Raw genomic sequence first — 23,251 nt, 5'->3', positions numbered from 1 at the left:
GCTGGTTGCTGTTATTTGGTTTGATTTGATATAGGAGCAGTCGGCTGATATATACGATTGTGGGTTGGCAATCAGTATATTTTGTGACTGAACTCTAGGCATGAGATGGAATAATCGGTCACCATATTTCCAACCGCGGAACTAAAAGGACTGCCAGAATTGCAGAATACATAAATCCAAGTCATAAATCCAATAGAGAATACATAATCTAAGTCATGTTATCAATACTGCCAACCTTAGGCATTCAAAAGTAACTCAGACACCTCTGAAAGTATGGGATTGGCATAAAAATCACGAGGATTTTTTTGAAAAAAAAAACACACCCCACATTCGTTGGATATTTTTAGGCTGCTTTTTGATTTTTGACTCTTTGGGGGAAGCCACCCACCCCCAATTTGTGTGTGATTGTTTTGTGTACAACCTTAAATACATACAAAAATGCAAACCTTGCCCCTGGCTGCTCCCAGGGAGATTCCAGTCGCCCACTGCTAATCCCTGAGGAGAGGGACATGCCGTTCTTTCCCTTTCCATCTCCCTCCCCATCACTATCCTGCCTCCTTTCTTGTTCTCCCAGCCCCCTCCCCTTTCTTCCCTGCACCCCCACCCCCAACTTACTGATGCTCTCAGAGGCTACCCTGTATGCTCCCCCACCGTGAGTAACAATCGAAGCGGCACTATGGAGGATGGGGATGCCAGGAGACAAGCTTCCAGAGGCTGTGGGGCCATGGGACGAGACCCACCAATACAGACGTCATGGCCCCTACGGTGACCCTGGCAACGGGGCTGTCCTTATAGGAACGCCAGGCTCATTTGTGGCTTTGGGCCAGAGCTTCCAGCTCCCTGCTCTTGTCCCCCAGCCCTCCGGCCTCCTCACTGAGCCTGCAGCTTTACAGAAGTACCTGGGGGTTTTAATGTGCTTTCCCCCCCGGTCTCCCCTCCAGGGGCGGCCAGGCAGGTGGGGATGCCGCCGGATTTCCCAGCCCTGCCACTGCGCAGGGGGCGAGGGTGTGGCGGGCTGAGAGTCTGACGTGTTTGGGCCGGCCTGGGCCGCAGGCAGCGAGCGGGAGGCCGAGCGAGGCAGCTTAGAGGCAGGGTGCGAGCCGGGGGCGGCAGAGAGCCGGAAGGGTCCCGCAGAGGGCGGCGGGGCTGACACGGCCTGGCGGGGGGGAGGTCAGGCGCCCCGCCGGACAGCAGGGAATGCCGCAGTACCTCCTCCCTGCCACCAGGGGCGCCTGCCCCGGGGCTGCCGGGCAGCCTCTCCGCCGCCCCGCTCCCTGCTCCCCCTGGGGAGCCCCAGCCAGAGCGCGGGGAGGCGACGGCAGCGGGACGAGGTGCTGGGCAAGGTGGGGAGAGCGCCCCCGGCCCGGCAGCAGCTGGCACCCCCCAGCCCAACAGCCAGCCCCCACCCGGCCTCGCACCCGCCCAGCCAGCCTGGCACCCACCCGGCCCTGGGCACCCGGCCAGCCCCTCACCCCACCCAGCCCCGGGCACCCAGCCAGCCCCTACCCCCACCCAGCCCCTGCCGGCACCCAGCCAGCCCCTACCCCCACCCAGCCCCAGGCACCCAGCCAGCCTGACGCCCACCCAGCTCCTGCCCCCAGCCGGCCCTGGGCACCCGGCCAGCCCCTCACCCCACCCAGCCCCTGCCCCCACCCAGCCCCGGGCACACAGCCAGCCTGACGCCCACCCAGCTCGACGCCCACCCAGCTCCTGCCCCCAGCTGGCCCTGGGCACCCAGCCAGCCCCTCACCCCACCCAGCCCCTGCCCCCACCCGGCCCTGGGCACCCAGCCAGCCGGGCACCCAGCCAGCCCCTATCTGCACCCGGCCCTGGGCACCCAGATAGCCTGACAACCACCCGACACCCACCCAGCCTGACACCCGCCCAGCCCCTGCCCCTGCCCAGCCCCAGGCACCCAGCCAGCCTGGCACCCGCCTGACCCCCTGCCCAGTGCTAGGGATCCACCTGGCCTGGCACCCACCCAGCCCCCCATCCAGCCACTGCCCCCACCAGGCACCCACCCAGCCCCCTGCCCAGCAACAGGGACCAGCCAGCCTGACACCCACCCGGCCCCCAACCCAGCACCAAGCCAGCCTAACACCCACCTCCCCCTCCCCCCGCCCAGTACCAGGGACCCAGCCAGCCCCACCAGGCACCCTCCCTGCCTGACAACCACACAGAGTGCCAGGCACCAAGCCAGCCCCCCGACCACCACCACCAGGCACCCACCCTACCCTGACACCCACCCACCTCCCCCAGCCAGGCACCCAGCACCCCAGCCAGCCCCCTGCCAGGTACCCACCCAGACCCTTGCCCCATGCCCCACCAGCTCCCACATGAGGCACTGACCCAATCAGCTGCACACTGCCAGGCACCCAGCCAGCCTGACACTAACCCAACTGCCCCAGCTCTCCACCAGGCACTGAACCAACACCACACCTGGCCCCCCATAGGTACCACCAGGTGGATCAGGGTCCGCGTGGAGGGTCCCTCGCAGCTCTGCTTCTTGAGAGCAGAGGGATAGGTCCTGCCTCCCACCCATGGCTGCTCTGACAGCCCAAGTACCAGGAGGGAGGCAGACATCAGTGACATTCTCTCATCTGTGAGAGAAAACATTCAGTAGAGCAGTCCCAAACTTGGCAACTTGGAAACTCTGCCACCGGGTCAGTAAAAATTCACATGGGAGCCTCCTCAGCTGAGAGCTCAGGGGGGACGGACAGGATGGTCCCGCGGGTCACATCCTGTCCGTCCGGCCTGAGCTTCCCCACTCCTTTAACAACCAGTTCGCGCGAACCGGTGCAAACCAGCTCCAGCCCATCACTGGTGATGCCTGAGTAACACCACTGAAATCAGTGGTGGTACAGTGGCATATAACTTAAGTAACAAGAGTGGTGAATTGGGCCCAGAGACCTAATGGGAGGGACAATGGGGAGACACACACAGAGATAGGGAACATAAGAGGAAACTCAGCTCCCCAGGGAAAGAGAGGTGCTGCCTCTAAAGTTGCCTCAAGGGGGAAAAAATCAGCCCCTGCTGAGGTGAAAATTAAGAGAGACTCTATTTTCCAACAGGCTATGACCACATCCATGTATGCAAATCAGTGTACATTCATTTTATACAAGCCTGATCTCAGGCTTTTTGAGGGCCTAGTGTAAGCAGGTCTAGAATCCTTTTTACTTCATGTAGAGCCAGCAGGCTCCAGGTGCTACCAGACATTTAAGCTCACAGGACAATAACTTACCCTAGAAGTTCAGTTTCCTGTAGATTGGCAGTCTTCTGCACCAATGTGCCTTCTGGAAGCACAGGCCTGGCTCTGCACTCCCATATTTGAAAAATCCAAAGGAGGAGGTATTCACTCCTGCAAGTTTAGCAACTAAGGGGTGAAGTTGCAAGTCAGCATTGTGGACTCCTTCTGTCCAGTTTGCAGGGAAGAAACTCAAAGGGAGCTGCAAGTGCTCATCACCTCTAAAGATCAGGTGACTTGTAATTTTGTATTGAGGCACCCAAGTTTGAAAACTTTGTGGCCCTCTTGTACAACACCTAGTACAGTGGGCCAGGTCTATGACTAGGCACTACTACTGCAACACATCATAATTTTGAAAGTGTCAGCCTTCTCTTGGGGTTAGTGTGGGGTCTGGGAACCAGGACGCCTCGATTCTATTTCTGACTCTTCTGTTGCTTTCTTGTGCACCTTGGGCAAGTGACTTACGTTTTCTGTATCAGTGAAATTGGGACAACAATACTTGCTCACTTGTATAGAAAAGCACTTGGATAATTTGGCTGAAAGGATTATGTAATTACAAATTATTCATTCTCTTATATTCCTTGGAACAAACTCTGAACTAAATGCAGCTCTGCTGCAGGTGGATTATGCAAGAGCTGATCTGGACCTCTGTCTTTCTGAAATTAATCCGGCCTTGCAAAACGGTCTTGAAAATTTATCAGACCAGATACAAAAACTACTTGCCCTCCATAGTGAAAACACTTTTCTCACCTGTCCAAAAAAAAAATTACTTGCCACAGGTGAATGGATGAGAAGAATTTTGCAAAGCTGAATAAAGGTCAGATTGATTAGGGACAAGTTTTCAAAACTGGCTGTCTAATTTATGCCAAAAAAATCTGTGCATAAAAGGCTCAATTTGAGCTATCCAGATAGGCACTTGAGGCACAAAATAGGTCAATGTGTGCCTACATGCCTCTGAGTGCATATAGTTTATATGTTCAAATGTCCACAGGACTTTTGTGTGCTCAAAATCTGTTACCAGTTTTGCAGTGTAGTCTAGGCAGAGAGTTGAAACTATGGCTTTTAATGTTAATTTGGAGCATAAAGTTTGATGCCTGAAATCAGCTGTGAGAATGGTAAGTTTTGCATACCTCTTTTTTTGACTGGAAGAGGTGTTTCATAGGAGATGCCAGGGCCATATAAGAGGATGCCCTTCCAGATCATGGCTGCTAGTGGCACAGTGTAGTTCTGAGACACCCTACCTTCAGCTCCTTAGGGATTCAGGTAAATGACTTCTATCCAGAGCTTTTAAATAATATTCACCTTCTCCTGGGAAAACAATTTATTTAGTTTAATCAGCTTCCCTACAGAAGAGTTCCTCTAAGTTCAGGGGGCTGGGAGGATTTCTCATCAGGCTTCTCTCTCCTTAGTACTAGAGACCTACAGTCCTGCTTGTAAGGCTGAGTTTGTTAATTTAGACCAGCTTCTCCCCACATGGTTCCTTTTTACCTTATTGCATTTCTCCCTGGGTTGGGAGAGCTCAGCAGGCAGCAATATTTCCCAGCTGGTTTCTCTAGGACCAAATCTCCCTAATCCAGCAGGCCTTTTTCAAACTGCCTACTTGCTCTCTTTTTTTCTTTACTCTCTGGAGGCTTCACTTTTAACACCAGGCCTGTACTGATTTAACCACATGAGCTACAGTCATGGGGTGCTACACTGATTTCCCCCACATGCGGAGGAGGGTTGAATGAGTCAAAAGTGGGGCAGAACCAATTACCTCTTAAAGGGGCCAGTCACCCCATCACAGCTGGCCCCTCTTATAAAACATATAGTTGTGTTTATGCCTCACAATATTACTTAGGAAACAAAGAAAAACTTTCCAAAGCAAATATAAACAACTAATTGTTTAATATTTGTGGACTTATTTCTACAGTGTTACATTGCTTCAGTTCAAAATTCATTTAAGAGAGAAAGTTGATTTGTAAAATGTGAAGAAAAATAAAGATTGCTATTATTCTTTGCAGACACTGTTACAATGAGCAAGAATATCCAGGAATTAAGGTAGTGTCTGTCTTTTTTGTTTGTTTATTAGTGAAGTTATTTTTAAAATACCCTGCTGTTTACCCTTACAGTGTACACCTTGATTATTGAACTTCGACATGACCAGAAAATTAAAAGACAGTCTTCTTCGCAATAATGTGACAGCAGAGATAAGGAAGAAATGTGTTACAAAGTGCACCGATGTCAAAGCCATTCTGTGGAAAGGGATGAATTGCATTGTTGATACCAGAGTAATAGTTAGGGCCAGGTACTTCCTCAATCGACAGTGGCATTCTTACTGATGACAGCGGGACTTTTGCACAAAGATGAAGGGTAGAATATGGCCTTGGGGTAATAATTAAACTTTTATGGCCTGATTCTCTTTTACTTACATTTTTATACTGTTACATTGTGCCTCAGTCCCTCGGGTAAAAGTGATGTGAGGCCCTTTTAGGACTCTTTCTGCCTTTTGTTTATTTGTCCTTTGATGTTTGCAGTTAACTAATTTACACTCACAATTATGCCAGTTAGATGCATATTTTAGGCATATAGTTACGCATCAAATAATTGAAAATCTTGCCTGAAAAGTATCGTCACTGGGCTTCAGCCCTAACAACTGAGATTCATGGGGCAGTTTTAACACTCTTTGGATTGGATTTACGAGTAGCTTCTGGCTGCTTTGCACCCATTTGGTGATGCAAAGCACATGGAGTGTATCAGTGAATCTGGCCCCAAGTTTATAAACTTGGTTTTTGTTTTATTTCAATTAGAGGGCTCCATCTGAGCACTTCAAATATCAGGCTATTGAGGTGTGAGGTGAAGTTGAGGTGTTGTGTAGTAATATCCGTACGGTGAATGAAGCACCCTCTAATTACAATAGAGATTCAGGTTTCAGAGTAGCAGCTGAGTTAGACTGTATCCACAAAAAAGAAAAGGAGTACTTGTGGCACCTTAGAGACTAGCTAGACTGGAACATATAGTAAGAAGATGCATAGAATCTACGCCTCTGATGAAGTGGGCAGTAGCCCACGAAAGCTTATGCTCAAATAAATTGGTTAGTCTCCAAGGTGCAACAAGTACTTCAGATCAAGTTATAAATTTCCTGTGCAGCACCTATCGAGCTCCATGGGGCAATGCAGAGTGCACAGGCTTGCTTCCTCCGTACCCCAACCTCTCCCGCTGGGGCAACGTGTGCCCTTGAGGCCTCAAGGAAGGAGTAGTCCATCAGGTCTTGAGTTCAGAGACTTGACTGAGACAGAGCCTTGTTTGAAACTCACGGGGGGGCTCATTACTTCCATCCCCTGCACACCCACAGTGCCAGTAACAATCTGGCCATTACTGCCTGAGGCTTCAGTCACACCCAGCACACTTAACTGCATTTGCACCCATGAGAAGGTAAGCTTGATTGCAGATTTTCCCTCCTGATGTCTTTAGCATCTTTTAAAAATCTAGCATTTTGTCCATTTTCATGAGCAGTCTAGGATTCAAAAATAGGATATAGATCCACATTTAGAAATATCTCCTTTCCTGTGCCCTTCCCATTTTCTCCTTTCCTTCCTCGTCCTTCCTTCTTCAAAAGGCTAGGTATGTTTTTAAGAAATGTTGTGCTGCCTAAGTGACTTCAGACAAATAAGATTTGAAACTCTGCATTACTATGGGTGATGTCATGCTGTGAGGTAGGAGAATCCTTGTTTCTGGGCTGGAGATCAGTGTGTTTAATTGATCAAATGTTTTCTCTTATTTTAGAGGGTTTCTTCTCTTTACAACCCTGAAGTGTCTCCATGTAACGTCTGAAAAATACAGTCCCATAGCACTTGTCAGAGTTCCATATGAAATTTCTCGTTAACCGTTTGATTGGTTGGTTGACAAAAGCATTAACAACTCAATCAGCCATGCAAACTTTACATGGTAAAACAGAAGGTCTACGGTTCTATCAGTAGATGGTATTTCACCAGCCAATCAGGAGAAAAAGTAAGTGGCGGGGGAAAAAAGGAATCTTGTTTTGATATGATCCGAACAGGTTGTTTTTATTTGTTTAATGGAGTGTTTTGTTTTGTTGTATTTTGTGTTCAGCCCCTTTGGGACAAATCTTGGCTGGTGTATATCAGCACAGCTCAACTGATTTCAGTGGAGCTACACAAATTTACAAGAGTTGAAGATCTGGCACTTTCTTGCTAAATGTGAACGCAGACCTTGTGTGTGGAGAATGCCGCTAAATGGAGACTATAAAATGACATTATTAGTTATTCATTTCAGATACTATCTGTGGTGACACCGTGCGATTGGATACCTTCCTCTATTCATACATTGTACTCTCAACCTATACTCACACATATAATTTTGCAGGGAAGCACTGGAAAGACAAACAAAAGAGACTCTGAAACTCCAGGAAGAAGCAACCAAATTTACGATGGAATCAATCACACATTCTCTGAGTCATGAAGAGACTTTATCAAGTGGCAACATTCCCAGTGGGGGTAAGTAGGAAATACAGTTTAACAATATTGAGAATTCATTTAACATCAAGTTATCTCAGTTGTGCAAACTGTCCCACTCAAGCGTTATTGTTAAAAAAGGTTTCAGAGTAGCAGCCGTGTTAGTCTGTATTCGCAAAAAGAAAAGGAGTACTTGTGGCAGTCTCTAAGGTGTCACTAGTACTCCTTTTCTTTTTGTGAAAAAAAGGGTGCATAAGGGTTGAAATTTTACACTTAAGGTTGAAGCACCTTTTAGCAAAACTGGTGTTTCAAAACTGTTGTTTTAAAATTGGTGTCTTGAATTCTGAATAATCTAAAAATATCTACATAAGAACAAAAGAATGGCCATATTGGGTCAGACCAATGCTCCATTTAGCCCAGTATTCTGTCTTTCAACAGTGACCAGTGCCAGATGTTTAACAGGTAAAGAACAGAACAGGGCAATTATCGATTGGTCCATCCCCTGTCATCCAGTTGTAGCTTCTGGCAGTCAGCGGTTTATGGACGCCCAGAGCATGGGGTTATATCCCTGCCCATCTTGGCTAATAGCCATTGATGGACCTATCCTCTGTGAACGTATCTAATTCTTTTTTGAACCCAGTTATAGTTTAGGTCTTTACAACGTCCCTTGGCAATGAGTTCTATAGGTTGACTGTGCATTATATGAAGACGAAGTACTTCCTTATATTTGTTTTAAACCTACTGCCTATTAATTTCATTGGGTGACCTCTGGTTCTTGTGTTACACGAAGGGGTAAATAACACTTCCTTCTTCACTTTCTCCACACCAGTCATGATTTTTATAGACCTCTGTCATATCCTCACCTTAGCTGTCTCTTTTCTAAAATGAACAGTCCCAGTCTTTTTCATCTCTCCTATATGGAAGCTGTTCCATACCCCTAATAATTTTTGTTGCCCTTCTCTGTACTTTTTCCAGTTCTAATATATCATTTTGGAGATGAGGGACCAGAGCCCTATGTGATATTCAAGGTGTGGGCATACTAAGGATTTATATAGTGGCATTATGATATTTTCTCTTTTATTATCTATCCCTTTCCTAATCTGATTTTAGTGAATTAACAAAGAGGTGCAGATGTGTTATGATAGTGGATGGGGGTTGGACATGTGTGCAAAGGTGGCTTTAATCTGCTTTTGCACTCTCCTGATTCCTAGATTGCTATAAACTGGGTCCCCCACAGTGTAAATTAGGGTGGCTCCCAGATTGCCAATGGTCCCAACGTGCGGTTAAGCCAGCCAGGGATCACTGGGGTGCAAGGATGCCCTGGCCATGCCACTTTCACCAGATACAAGGGTGGGTGGCATAGGAGCTACCACAAGCTGAACACCATCAGAGGATTCCCTTACTTGGCAGTGATCATCCTGTAGTCTAAGGACTGAGGCCAAAGGGCCTGACTTACCATTGCCCTGCACCTTGTGGCACCATTTTCACCAGTGCAAAGTGAGAGCATAGTGGGTTTAAAATGTTACGAATCTGATCTTGCAGTATCTCACACCCACTCTGCACTGGTGTACATGACAAGATGCATTGCAAGAATGGATGGGGCCTATACAATCTTTAGAAAAAGCTGACTTCTAAAGTATATGGGCTTGATTCTCCACTGTCTTGAATAGAATGGGCAGAACACTTATTTGGCTCTTAGTTTGCACAGGTGTAAAGAATTATTTTATTTTCACATAAGGATTCCATTTTAAATATATAATATTCTCTAATTTCAGGTGCTGCTAGCCCACTTTTCGGCAATCAGAATGTATTAGCATCTTCCATTCGCAGCACAGTGATGGAAACCTCTACCTCTGCTAGTGCTGGCAGTAGTCCACCCAAAACTGTCCTGTACTCTAAATATGAAGTGGACATTGATACCCAGAAGAGAAACACTAGTTATCCTGGAAAAGAGCACATTGAGAGCATCTTGGAAGAGTACTCCCAGCAAGTCAGAGATCTGCAGAAGAGGCTAAATGATGTGAGTTGAAGACTTTGGGACAGATTCCTGGGTGTGGCTGCCATGGCTTTCTTACATACTGGATTCCTGGACTGGCCAGGGGAGAGTTTGGTCAACAGCACATTCAGAGCAGCCTCTTACCTGTTCTCAGCTGCCGTAGCTCCCAGTGTGCCTCAGAACAGCAGCACTCTTGCCATGCCCCCTCCAATAGCGCCCCCAATACACCTGCACCACAGCACAGAGCAACAACTGGGTATCTGAGAACACTTAAAAATGTATCTTATTATGAATGATCATATTACCCTTAATTACATTTATTTTTGGTCAAATATTCAATAATTTGCCTGTTTTGTTTGTCCAGAACACTGAACTGCATGAACAACAGAAGTTCAATTTAAGACAGACAATCGTTGATTTGCAGACCAAACTTCAGGAGGTGCAAATGGAGAGAGATGCTCTTGTGGATATCAGGTATGCATGCTTACATCCGAGACTAGCCCATTGTCGTGTATCGGGTAAATGTTACACAGCTCCCATGTGGGCTTGCGAGAAAGAGAAGGACTGCAGCAGGTGATTGAACTGGTCCCCAAGTGCAAGGAGGGTTCTCCTGGAAGGAGCCTTAGGCAGCAGTAGTCATGGCAGCGTGCAAGGTCTGGCCCGTAGTTTCAGAAAACAGACCAGATTCCATAATTTGCAGAAACAGTGATTATAAACCTCCCCCCATATCAGACAGGATAAAGACAAACATTGTACACCATTATCACTTTCAATATTTCTTGGATGTCTTCCTTTCTGAAATACAGACGAAGAGAATCCCAGAGCCAGGAGGACATCAAAATACAGCTACACGCTACAGTTCATGAATTGGAAACAGCCAACCACCTTCAGGAGGAGATGCTGAGGGAGGCCAATAGCCAAACTGAGCATCTGAAAAAGATGGTACATGGCCATGAGGAAGTGCTCCATGAACTGCGGGGCGTCCTAGTGGACTATGAAGACAGCACAGGCAAGAGGGTATATGAGCACGAGAACATCAGCGGTCTCCATATCCGCAACCTGGGCACAGCTTTTAGTAAAGTCCTGCGAGATTTAGACTCAGATGTGTCGTATTTCAAAGGGAGGATTTTCCCGGTGAGTGGGGAGAACACTACTTTTCCTGACAGTTAGTGGTGTAAGCTTCCAGATGACTATTTGTTATGTAAAAACACTCTGAGAGCCAAATTCACAATGCAGTGCCTGGCTCAAGTAGCTGAATCCTTTCCCGGCCTCGGAGCAGCTGTGGAGTCAATTCACAAAGGCTGCTTCGGGGTGCTGCATGATCCCCAGGCACACCACTCCCACCTCCTGCACAAGAGAGCTCCGGACAATCCGTGTAGTGGTGGATCCTCTGGCCTTGTCCACTCCGCACTCTTGGGAGCCCTGGGGAAGATATTTTAGGTCAATATATCAATTTGCCTTCCTATAAAGATGCAAGGGCTTGTGATTTCAGCAGTTCCCTGGCTCCTAAGCTGAGTCTCTTTTGGTTATCTTCTAAACATGCTTGTGAGCAAGGAAACTGGCTGCTGTTGTGTGTTCCTACTATGTTCAGGGAAACGGGTTTTTGTATACATTCTTTCTTAATGGTATCAAAGAAATGCCTGGCTCCATCATCAGTTTCGCCTCCTAATGGAAACAATGCAGCGATGCCCCAAATATTGGCCAAAGGGCAACAATATTAATCAATAATGGCCTGAATCTGTACAGTGCTGAGCACATCTTGTGATGTGTCAAGGGCCCTCAACTTCTATTGATTTAGATAGACGTTAAGAGCACTCAGCCTTTTGTGAGATGAAGCCCTGCAGAAATCAGTGCTGGCTATTGAAGATTCCTTTGTTGACGCAATGTCATTGGCTTAGGGCCAGATTGCGCCTTGGCCACTGTGCTGGTGGACAAGCAAGTGATGGTCTTGTCTTTATTAGGACAAAAAAGGTGTGTTCTTAACTTGTCTGCTAACTCGAGGTGAAATCCTAGTGAAGACAACGAGGAATTGTGTAGCTTTCACACAAGTAAGCTCTTTGGGGCAGGGACTTCCTTTATTCTATCTGTACAGCACTAGCGCAGTGAAGCCCTGGTCCATGACTGGGATTGCTGGACACTACGACAATACAAATAATAATTAGTTAGCAACTCAAGGTAAACCCCAAGGTCCCCTATAGTTTTTAACTCAACCTGCTAACTTGTGTAAAAACTACAAATGCCTTTACTTCAGGTCAAATCCTAGTGAAGACAGTTAACTCAAGGTAAGAACACCTTTCTTTCCTAGTGAAGACAGACAGAGGGCGCAAAGAGCCTCACGCCCTTTACACATCCCATTCAGTGGCCAGCTACACAGGAGTCTTTGAGCTCAGGGAGTGCAAAGATGGCAGGGCTAGCACTGCTTTCTACACTAGCCCATGGAAAGGGGGCAGGCAGGAGTCCAACTGTGACCATATTCCCCATGGGCAGCAGGCCAGGCACAGAGAAGCACATGCTGTAACATCTTTAAGGAGGAGCACACTGGCTGAACTCACACTAGGGTGATTTGTCTCTGTACTGTCCCCAACTCAGCTCTGTAGCTTACAGCCAGAATTTAACCTTGCTTGTGTAAATTATGGAAACTGTTCAAGAAATGAACCTTGGTTTCTTAAACTGTACTATTGATTTAGATTGTGTTTTCATTTACTGGTGGGTGAGAGTGATTACTCACTATAAACAACACTGTAATTTACTTACAACAGTTGGAGGAACAACTTGAATCACTGAAAAAAGAATCACAGGCCAAAACAGAACTTCTGCTTCAACAACATCAAGATAGGTACCTTTTCCCTATTTAATCACTATTATAGTTCAGGTACCAACACTTCCTCACTTTTCCAGGATGAATTATTTTTTGTACCAGATGCTGGTACTGTAATAAGTGTGGGGTGCAGTAGCAGTCACTATTATTGAGGGTTTATCTGCTTCTATTCTAGCTTTGTATTTTTAAATGCTCATAACTTTCTGACACATCTAACAATTTCCAGACATGATCTCTGCTGAAAGGTCAATATTTTGGAAGCGTCTGAGCAAAACCATTTCCATTGGGTTGTAGTAGGAGGATTCTCTGACTTTCATGTTCTTTACCATGTCATGTTAATATTTTCCTAATATAGGCATGCTTGTTAATGACTAGAACTAAAACAGTTTAAATCATTCTTGTGTGGAGAGCAGCACTATTGTTAAAGCTGGTTAGGATAAAATCAATAGCTTTCTAAAGAAAGATGGAAAATAGAAGAAATGACGAGGTATTTTAAGTAACACTGCAAAAAATCCTTACAGTGCTTTTTGCTTTTTTCAAATCATGGCTCTTCCCCTCTCTCTGATTAAAATAAGCAACTGAGCTTGCGATTTATGTAGCCAGTGCAGATTGTTGTACACTTTGTCTAGTACATGGTAGTGCTTTAATGTAAATAACAATGTGTGGATGACATGTCTTTTATTTTTCATCTTTTATTTTCCTGGTTTTTCCCCTCATCTCTTTCTTGTGTTTGGTTTTTTTGTTCAGAACTTTGGCCTTCCTTGGTTCAATAAATTGCAACTTCTCCAACTTTCTAATTGAATTATCTAGTTATGTCATCAAAATAAACTCTGAATTAATTTTTATACAATTGATTACATTCATGACAAATCCCCCAAATCTTTAAACTTGTGACTACTGGGGAAATATTCTTTTCTACAGTTTATGCAGTGGGTAATACTTTGTCTACAATTGTAACCATTCTTCTTCTTTTTTTTTCAAATAGGATTGAGCAACTAATCAATGAACATGAACAGGAGGTGGCAGCACTGACTGATAAAACCAACAGTGCACGCAGCCATGCAAATAGTATCCAAAGCCAGATGGAGATCATTCAGTATGTTTCTCAGTTATACTGTAGAACACATAAAAAGTAACCTTGCTTCTAGAGAGGTCTCCTTCTGCTAGCATACACTCTCTGCTAGCATGATAAGATTTCTTAGTAACTTTGCTTCAGAGTTAATCAACCGCTGCAGAAATCGTGGGAGGCGAAATCTAAAAAAGGTACAAAGTAGATAGAGGGGAACATAGTCTTGTGCGTAAGGCAAAGCTCTGAGAATCAGGAGACATGGGAACTGACTCTGAGGGTATGTCTACACGACCTGCCGGATCGGCGGGCAGCGATCAATCCAGCGGGGGACGATTTATCGCATCTAGTCTAGACGCAATAAATCGATCCCTGAGCGCTCTCCCGTCGACTCCTGTACTCCACCGCCACAAGAGGCGCAGGCAGAGTTGGCGGAGGAGCGGCAGCAGTCGACTCACCGTAGTGAAGACACGGCGGTGAGTAGCTCTAAGTATGTCGACTTTGGCTATGTTATTCACGTAGCTGAAGTTGCGTAATTTAGATCGATCCCTTACCCTAGTGTAGACCAGGTCTCAGTCAGAAACAAGGTAAGTCAAATGAGTTATTGGAGTTACTCTGGTGCAGGTGAGAGGAGAATCAGTCCTGGGCTCTTTTCCTGACTGACATAAATTTATTTTTGTGCCTTTGAGCAAATCTCTGAGTCCTGAGTTATGAGCAGCTCCTGCAACACTGCAAAGTAGTGTAGTGAACAAGAACATTCCCCACTTGCACATCTGGATGGGGAATGCTCACAATAGCATTCCCTGCACTCTCTATCACAGGGACTGCTTCTCTTCCTCCCCTCTTTGGGAAGCAGAACTAGGAAAAAGTGGGACCATGGCCCTGCTCCATCTCTATACCCACCCACAGAGCGGAAAAGATTGCTGCGGGGAGCTTTCTGCACCAGCCTTATATAAATTAAGCAGAAGTGGGGCTGTGCAGAAATGACTGGAAGCCTTAACCATCAAGAGTTGGTCGGATTCTGGTCCAAAATTCATTCCCGACAATATATTTCTTGTCATCTGTATCATAAACAAAAATGGATGAATTCTTGTGATGTTTACTGGCAGAAATAAATAGTGATGAATCTTATAGAAGATCCTGTGGAAAAGCCACATATATGGCCAATGTTGGCATTGCTGATTGACTGGAAAATGGCATGGTGGTTCCCTGTTGATGGTCTCTTGATGACTCTAGGTCAGATGTGCTCAGTTTACGTGTTAAAAGATTAGTTTTCTATCTGCCAACCCTGCAAACTCAAGCTGGGGTTTGGAAGTCAAATTGGGCCATGGGTGACTTGCACATAATCACCCGTGATAAAGATTCTGTGAGCTGAATTCTGCCCAGAGTTCCACTTGTGCAGTCCTCTGGTGCAACTAAAGGCAGACTCTGGCTCCCCAATTAAAACTTAATTAACATGTGTGTTGATGATACATGAGCCAGAATTGTAAACCGAAATAAAAGCAGTAACACCTTATTTTTGTCATTAAATTAACTAAATGTGGCTGAATACAGAAGGAGCAGATCTGTTAGGTAAGAAGGTAAGACATTTTCATATTGTCACATTTCAGACTGCAAGTACACTTAATACTGTGAAGCCTAGGGATCACATCTTTAGCATAGCTGTGTACGTATCATGCTTTGGCAGCGCTCACACCCTTTTTTCCCTTCCTTTCAAAATTTTTCTTAGGGAACAAACACGAAACCAGAATTCAATGTACATGCGTCAGGTCAGTCAACTGGAATCCACTGTTTCTCAGCTGCGTTCTGAATTACGGGAAGCTAAAAGGATGTATGAAGACAAGGTGTGTGTGGACTGTAGTGTTCGTAATAGCTCCAGCTGAACTTGGTACATGGGCTTTCTCCTGAAATGCACTGTATAGTTCAGAAAAAGACAATCACACTCTCATTTGAAAAGGTGTTGTTTCAGAGAAATTCAATGGCTGATCAGATAGATCACTATTCTTTTATCCACGGCACTGTTGTTCTTTCCAAACTATTGTATTATATACCACGTTTAAGCATAGGAGCTGGCTTGAAGTGGTTTCCATTATATATAGGGTTTGCTTGGTTCAATGGCTCTCAGCACCCCCACTATAAAAACTGTTCCAGCACCCCTGTGTTTAAGAACAAATAACATTGTTCTCTAACAAACAAATTAGAGGAGCACACAGATCAAAATTAGTGGCAAATGATTCCATCTGGATATCAATGCAGAGGACCATAGACTTTAAATAGCAGTTGAATATGTGGATCAAAGGCATTATGTCTCCTAAAATGGTAGAGAATGTGTCAAGAAGACACAATTAGGCAAATAAAAAGAGCTTCTTGCATGAGCCATAGCACCCAGAAGTGTTCTCCAATAACCTTCTATCTTGGGAAATCAAAGGGGAAACTAATCTGTTATAAACAGATCAAGAGCCCTAATCGGCATTTGGAATGTTAATTTTTTATCCATTAGTTAAAGGAAACTTGATTAGATCAAATAAAGCTGCTGTAATTGGCAGTTCAGACCAGAATGCTTTGGCCAGAGAAAGAGAGAGAACCATAGCCATAACCACAAGTACAGGCCGAGGCACTTTGGTCTTGAATCACCAATTACAGCAGCTTCATTTGACCCAATCAACAAGCTTCCTCACAAATCCTTTATTCTGTTTACCAATCTCCTCTCCCATCTACCTTTCCACAGTCCCAATACTATTTCATTTGGCTGTTTCATGAACATGCCTTCTCTCAGGGGTTCTCTCAAAGGTTTTCATAGGGCGGATCATACCTCAACTGAGAGTGTGTGGTTTCAGGCACCTGCCCAATCATGAACCATTTGGAATCACATAAAACCCCCATGGCTACTACAGCAATTGCTTGTGTAGGAAAATAGTGTTAGTATTTAAGTATTTTGAAGTGACCCAGATGGAAAGACAGCGTTTGTCAGCACCTGCAGGTTTAAGCTGCTTTTCTTCTTCATAGCAGCAAGTTTGATAGCACACTGAAAATCCCCGACTCAGAATATGGGCAGCAAATCGTTTTCCTACACCTCTACCTTTTGGTGATCAATTACCTTAGACAAATGGAGAGAAGTTCACTCCAGCCAGTTCCACTCCAGAAGTTCACTGCATCCATTCACTTTTCAGAGAATTTATTTCATGTCACCTCCCCACCCCAATTCCACATCCCTTTCTGGGATCCCTCTTACAAGAAAATACAAAGACTGAAGTCAGTGCCCTTCCCCAAATGGGAATGGAAGAGTTACTTCAGCAGTAATTGGGAGAGGGGTTGTATTACCATTATTTCCTCATTCCGAAATACACGAGAGCTACAAAAACTGAACACGTACATCAAAGTTCCGTTTCTGTGTGGTGATGACAGTAGCCTCTACAGTATAATTCTTTCTCAGAGTTCACAAGGTTAGTTTGAGACTGTTCCCCTAAAAAATGCCTATTTCAATATAAATATCTCGCGCTCTCTCATCAAAAATACTTGAGGCGTTGCACAAGTGAAGGCCACAGAATGACAGATTTCTTTCAGGATGTGGTCCCCATCAAATATGGGTTGTAACTGTTTGATGATACCCCATATGGGTTCAGGTGTGAGGTGGTAGCTGACAATTAGAGCTGTGTAATCATTTCCCTCCCCCTCATGACTGGAGAGGTATTAATTGGCCCGGGGAAGTCCTGATAACACCGCTCCATTGGAGCTCCATTGTCAGGGAGCTATGGGAGTCCAGAATCCCAGAGTAAGTAGTGGGCCTCTGTGGAGATGATCCTTGTCTCTTCTGCATCCCCCAGCATCTACTGGTCTCTGGTGATGGGACTATGGCTCACTGGCCAGGGGAACACTCAGAGGAAATCCACAAAGAGATTTTCCCTGCACAGCAGTAGATAACTCTGAGTCACTAACCACAATATTTTGTGTGCCCTTTCTTTAGAATTTCCATTTCCTTATTCCCTTCCCTGGACCTAGGCCCTTTGGTTTCATAGATAATTCTGCTGTGATTCTGACATCTCATAATTATTATCCGAGGATAATTCCCCCTTTTCCTCAGAGGCTGACCTGAAAATTGTTGCTCTCCACTCTCTGTAAAATTAGAGCTGACAACTTATGCAGTAACATTTGACTTCTGGAATCAAATCCTGCTTATGCTACACATCATGTTAACTTTGGCAGCCTTTTCCTACTTATTAGTGGAAAGTTGCTCCCATTGTAGAGATGCTGTATGATTTGACATGGTTGTTATTTTCTGTTCACGAAAGGCCCAGAAAGGGAATAGCAGGGATGTGGTAGGTCAAGTTTGAGGTAGCATGGAACAGATATGTTGGGCATTTGAAAGCAGGCCAACCTGCCTTCTGTCTGGCTCCACTTACTGCTCTGTTTCACGTGCATCAAAATTCATTCTACTGTTTCCAAACAAGCACAGCAGATCTCAAACCAAACACATTTTTTGTTGGGCTTGTAAATTAATCTCTGTTATGTTCCAGCTGTAACAGCAATGCAGTTTGCCATGTACTTTTTAATGTAGATGATTTTAACAAATTCTGTTTGGGATAAACAGAGCAGCACACTAAACTAGAATCATAGTAATGTCGGGCTGGAAGGGACCTTGAGAGGTCATCAAGTCCAGCCCCCTGCACTGAAGCAGGACCAAGTAAACCTACACCATCTGAGAGAGACAATGTGGGTGCGGTAATATCTTTTATTGGACCAATTTCTGCTGTTGAGAGAGACAAGCTTTCAAGCTTATCCAGAACTCTTCTTGAGGTCGGGGAAATGTACTCAGAGGGTCACAGCTAAATACAAGGTAGAAGAGATTGTTTAGTGTAAGTGGTTAACAGATTTCAAGGACCACTCAAGGTGAAGTGGCCGTTAACACCTTTCCAGTCATATGGGGGAAAAGGAGGGGAAAAAAGCTGGGGGTGGGATTTAATGGGTTATAGATTGTATATAAGCCATAAATCCAGTGTCACTATTCAGTCCTTGGTTTTTAGCATCCAGCAAAGATACAAATTTAAGCTCCCAGACTCATCTTTTGAAGATATTGTACAGGTTTCCTTTGAGGATGAGAACTGAGAGATCAGATATGGAGTGATGGCTTTGTGAAAAGTGTTCACCCGTAGGTGAAATGGATGGTGTTTTTGTCTTTTATAATTTTTCTGCATGAGTTCATTCGAGAGCACAGTAATTGTCTCGCTTCACCCACATAGCTGTGATCAGGCCATTTAGTACACTGGATGAGGTACACCATATGTTGTGACAGGCATAGGTAGGACCCATGGATCTTGAAAAGTGTGTGTGTTGGGGTGGGAGGGTGTTGATCATTGTAGCTGTGGAGGTACGTATACAGTTTTGCCTCTGTTGTTCTGGCAGGGTCCAGTGCCACTTTGAGTTAGCGAGTCCCGGTCTGTGGGGAGTTTGCTTCTGATGATGAGCTTAGAGAAGTTGTTTGAAGGCCAGAAAAAAGGGTTTAGGAAAGATTTATTTCAGGATGTGGTCCCCATCAAATATAGGTTGTAATTGTTTTATGATACCCAATATGAGTTCCAGTGTTGGGTAGTAGGTGACAACTAGGGGTGTGCAATCATATTTCCCACCCACCCACGACTGGGGAGGTGTTTATGGGCCATTTCCACTTGAATGGTCCCTTGAAATATGTGTTACCGACTTATGCTAAACAATCTGTTCCACTTTGCATTTAGCTGTGACACTGAGTACATTTTCCAGACCTGAAAAAGAGCTCTGTGTAAGCTCCAAAGCTTGTCTCCCAGACCAATAGAATTTGGTCCAATAAGAGATATTACCTCATCCACCTTGTCTCTCTAATAGCCTGGGACCAACACAACCTCAGCTCTAGACCATCCCTGACAGATGTTTGTCTGGAAGATGCCACACCTGTATCTATGATTGCAGAACACAATCTTTGGGCATTTTTCCCTTTTGGAATTATTAACAAAAATAGAAACCCAGAATTTTATGTGCAATACTTCTCCGAATGTTACTAGCTGCAGCAAATATCACTTTCAGATACCTACAAAATGGACTGCTCTTTAGTCCATATGTATCCATGTTGACTTCCACATATACTGTATAAGTAACACAGAGTTTTCAGTGAGAGACAAGTTGAAAATTGGAGAGCATCTGATCTCAGGCTTGGCTGTAGAATTATTCCTGTGGATGAGAAGGGGTGTATTACGTATGGTATCAAAATAAAGCTGTTACAACTATGTATATTCAAACACTGCTCTCGAGCCTCTCTGGTAGGAAAATACCTTAGTAAACTGAAAAGTAGCTGAAATTTTCAAACTTGAGTTCTGAAAAGTGGCTGATTCCCCAATTAAGTTACTGTGAGATGCAAGTACGGAGTACTTTTAGGACTTGTGAAAAATCAGGCCACTTATTTCAGTTCCAGAATATTAATTTAAGTATCTAAGGATAAGCACCCGCCCACATTTGAAAATTTTAGCCTTTTTATCATCTGATTGTGAGCTAGTCCCCAACCTTGTTTAATAATCTTTTCTATAGGTCTCCTACACTGTCTCTAAGTGTGTCACATTAGAGGAGAGGTACCCAAAGTGTGGAGCCACGCCCTAGGGGGATGCAGAGGAATGTCTGGCAGGGCACAACAAGTAGGGTTGCCAACCCTTCAGGATTGGCCTGGAGTCTCCAGAAATTAAAGCTAATGTCATGTGATGAAATCTCCAGGAATACATGCAATCAAAATTGGCAACCCTAGAAGCAGGGACTAGGCCAGCCCCTCGGGAGTGGAGAGGGAGCACCACCCTGTCCCTCCCTGCCCCCAGCTCTGCTCTGGTCCCGCTGCCAGCCATGTCTCCGACTCCCAGCCCTGCACCTGGCCCTGTCACCAGTCTTGGCGTGGATCAAGTCCTGGCCCTGTACCAGCCCCTAGCCTTGGCTGCTGGTCTTGGCTCCATTCCCAGCCCTGGGCCAAGGCTGGGGACGGAGCCACACCTGGCTACTGGCCCCCACTGCAGCCCAGCTGTGGCTCTGCCCCCAGCTTTGGCCCCTGGCATCAGCCCTGCTCCCAGCCCCAGGCCCACCTCCAACCGCAGCCCCAGCCTTGGCCCCTTTACCCCTGTCTGCGTCCCTCTCCCCTGAGATACAGCCTCATTCCGGAGGGATGTGTGGACAGGAATTAGTGGGGGCATGACCCTCAAGAGTTTGGAGACTGCTGCATTAGAGAAAGTTTACCACCTCCAGGTAGAGCTAACCCATTTGTTTGCACATAGATTTGATAATGTATTTATGATGAAGGAATGAAGCTCCCTGCTGTGTTGTAGGTATTATTGACTTCATCAGCTATTGCTACAGACACGCAAAACCTTACACTCAGGCCATGGCTTGTCTGAAGGATTTCACTTCATCTTTAAGAACAAAGTGAATATGACCAGACACAAGCATTTTTAGAGGAAAGTGGGTAGTATAGGGTAAGCTATTATTTTTGTACTACTCCATCTGGACATCGTTCCCACACTGTGTTTGGCAAGGGACTCTCCATACTCTGCCAAATCCTGGCTCAGATTTTCCTCGGGAGATCTATGCACGAAGGGCTTTCTCCATTAACAGATCTGTTCCACATGGAAGCGAGGGGGCTAGCCCCATTGGTAGTACCTTCCCACACCTCTGGAGCCTACAGAGGGCTCTCCCCTGGATTGGGTTCTCACAGGAGGCAGGGAGTAGGTGAGAGTGTGTGGACCATCATTTCCTCCCCCCCCCCCACAGATATTATGTGCAATAAATAATATGTCCTTTCCCATGGAGCCCCACCACAGGGGGCTTTAGGAATGGCCCTGTGGGCAACTGCAGACAGATAAGGCCCTGGGAATGGTCCTTTAGTGTTGTACTTCTAGCAAGCACAGCAGTTACCAGGGGCCCCACAGCCAACCCTCACCTTCTCTCTATGCCAAGAGCACTGTAGGCCTTAGAATCAGAATTGCAGCTCAGTGACAGGGAGGGCAAATCCTGCCTCTACCAGGCTTTGGGATAAGACTTGTCGAGGAGATCCTTATGGATCTGTCCTGTACTCTCCTGTTGAATAACAGCAGCATCATTGGCATGATGTTCCCACTCTCCCCTAGTCTAAAAGGCAGGAATTTTAGGATCACTCCTGAATAAACTGGTATTAATAATCAGAACATGTGCTATTCCCCTGTAATTATAATTGCATTATAGAGAGATCAGTTTCATTGGCATAGGACAGAACCAGTAAAGGTTGGTTGGCTGTTTTTTAAAGACTGCAAAAAGGTAATTTCAAGATCTTAGTAGGGCCAAGAAAGATTTTAAAATTTAAGTGTAGTTCTTTGAAAAGTGTTGTAATAGCATTGTGGGTGGTACTATGTTTATGTGCTCAATTTTCAAATTGCCAAATTGCCAACCCTGCAATCTCAACTTGGAATCTGCAAATCAAACTGGGTTTTTTCCCTAGCTCAGACATCACCAACATAAAGATTCTGCATTTAGACTGTAGTTAACAATTCTCTTGATGAGGTCTGAATGGGAATAGAAGCCAGCTCATTCTCCCCTAGGTGTGTTGTCTCTCCAGGGCTAACAAGCAAAAATATAGTAAAAACTCATTTTAAAATCACTAAAGCAAGTAGATCTTTCTGAATACACATAGGGAGCAGATCTTCAGAGTACAGCAGCACCTTTTGTACATAGGTACTTTTCAGAGTGGAACTGCCCCATAAGATAATTATCCCCAGCTGTTGCAGTCTTTTTATTTGCATGCATACTTTAGATAGAAGATCTGGAAAAGCAATTGCACCTGGCTCATTCTGAGATGGCAGAGGCTCAAACTGAACGGGATCAATACAGTCAAGAATCTGGAAATCTGGATGATCAGCTTCAGCAGCTGCTGGTAGGAATTTGAGATTAATAAACCTATTAAAGAACAATTTATAGGGGAGTTCCATTTTAGTAATCAGTTTGTCTCATAATCAATTGAATACATTAATTTAATCTTACCTTCTAAGAGCTTTTGTTTTTATTGTTCCTGTTGTGTTGGCACCTTGCCTATTATGAAAAGCTGGCAGCCTCTTTATAATTAAGATTGAGACTTATTATAAATTTAATCTTGCTGCCCCAGAAATCCTCAAAAAGGTCTGCAAAGAGCACACTCAATGCAGGTATACCCCTTGTAGCTAGGCATGAAGGAGAGTCTGCTAACACCAACTGCTGCCTGGAAGAGGTCTGCCTGTTCTTATGACCTTAGCCCCCTGGTCAGGTCATATTTAGTCCCACCCCTTCTAGGGTAGCAAGAAATCTTACAAATAATAGTTCTCGTCCTTACTTTGGCCCTCAACTCTGGTCCCTACAGCCTTCATTCAGCCATAACCCCTTCCTAGAGGTTTCACACAATCTTCCACAGTGAAGGACAGGGGAACCCAGACCCCTCCTTTACACTGGGCCCCTATAGCCAGCAGCTCTGCTCCATTAGACTCCTTGCTGCTGTCTCTCTGGATATCCTCCTTCCATGGCCTTTTTCCAGGCCTTCTTTCCACAAATTCTCTAGTTTCACCCTTCTTTTAGTGGCCAGGGCTCCTCCCTCGGTCCCCCAACAAAATCCCAAACTAGAAGTACAAACTTCTGCCCTCCTCAGGTTCTCATTTAATCTCTCAGGTTTTCC

General features: G+C 45.4%; 1 protein-coding gene across 1 annotated transcript in view; it reads left to right on the top strand.

The window, feature by feature from the left end:
* The first annotated feature begins 5,258 nt into the window (after window positions 1-5,258).
* CCDC158 (coiled-coil domain containing 158) overlaps window positions 5,259-23,251 on the top strand; it is a 56,904-nt gene continuing 38,911 nt past the window's right edge. The window contains exons 1-9 of the mRNA XM_073340430.2: window positions 5,259-5,284; window positions 7,610-7,740; window positions 9,474-9,718; window positions 10,059-10,168; window positions 10,501-10,828; window positions 12,454-12,530; window positions 13,498-13,608; window positions 15,308-15,422; window positions 22,364-22,483. Coding sequence (XP_073196531.1) covers window positions 5,259-5,284; window positions 7,610-7,740; window positions 9,474-9,718; window positions 10,059-10,168; window positions 10,501-10,828; window positions 12,454-12,530; window positions 13,498-13,608; window positions 15,308-15,422; window positions 22,364-22,483 — 1,263 coding nt within the window. The remainder of the gene's footprint in view (window positions 5,285-7,609; window positions 7,741-9,473; window positions 9,719-10,058; window positions 10,169-10,500; window positions 10,829-12,453; window positions 12,531-13,497; window positions 13,609-15,307; window positions 15,423-22,363; window positions 22,484-23,251) is intronic.

Source organism: Lepidochelys kempii, chromosome 4 (genome assembly GCF_965140285.1).
Source record: "Lepidochelys kempii isolate rLepKem1 chromosome 4, rLepKem1.hap1, whole genome shotgun sequence".
NCBI classification, from domain to species: domain Eukaryota; kingdom Metazoa; phylum Chordata; order Testudines; family Cheloniidae; genus Lepidochelys; species Lepidochelys kempii.
The sequence above is the reverse complement of the archived record's forward strand: the minus strand, read 5'-3'. Positions and strand labels throughout refer to the sequence as shown.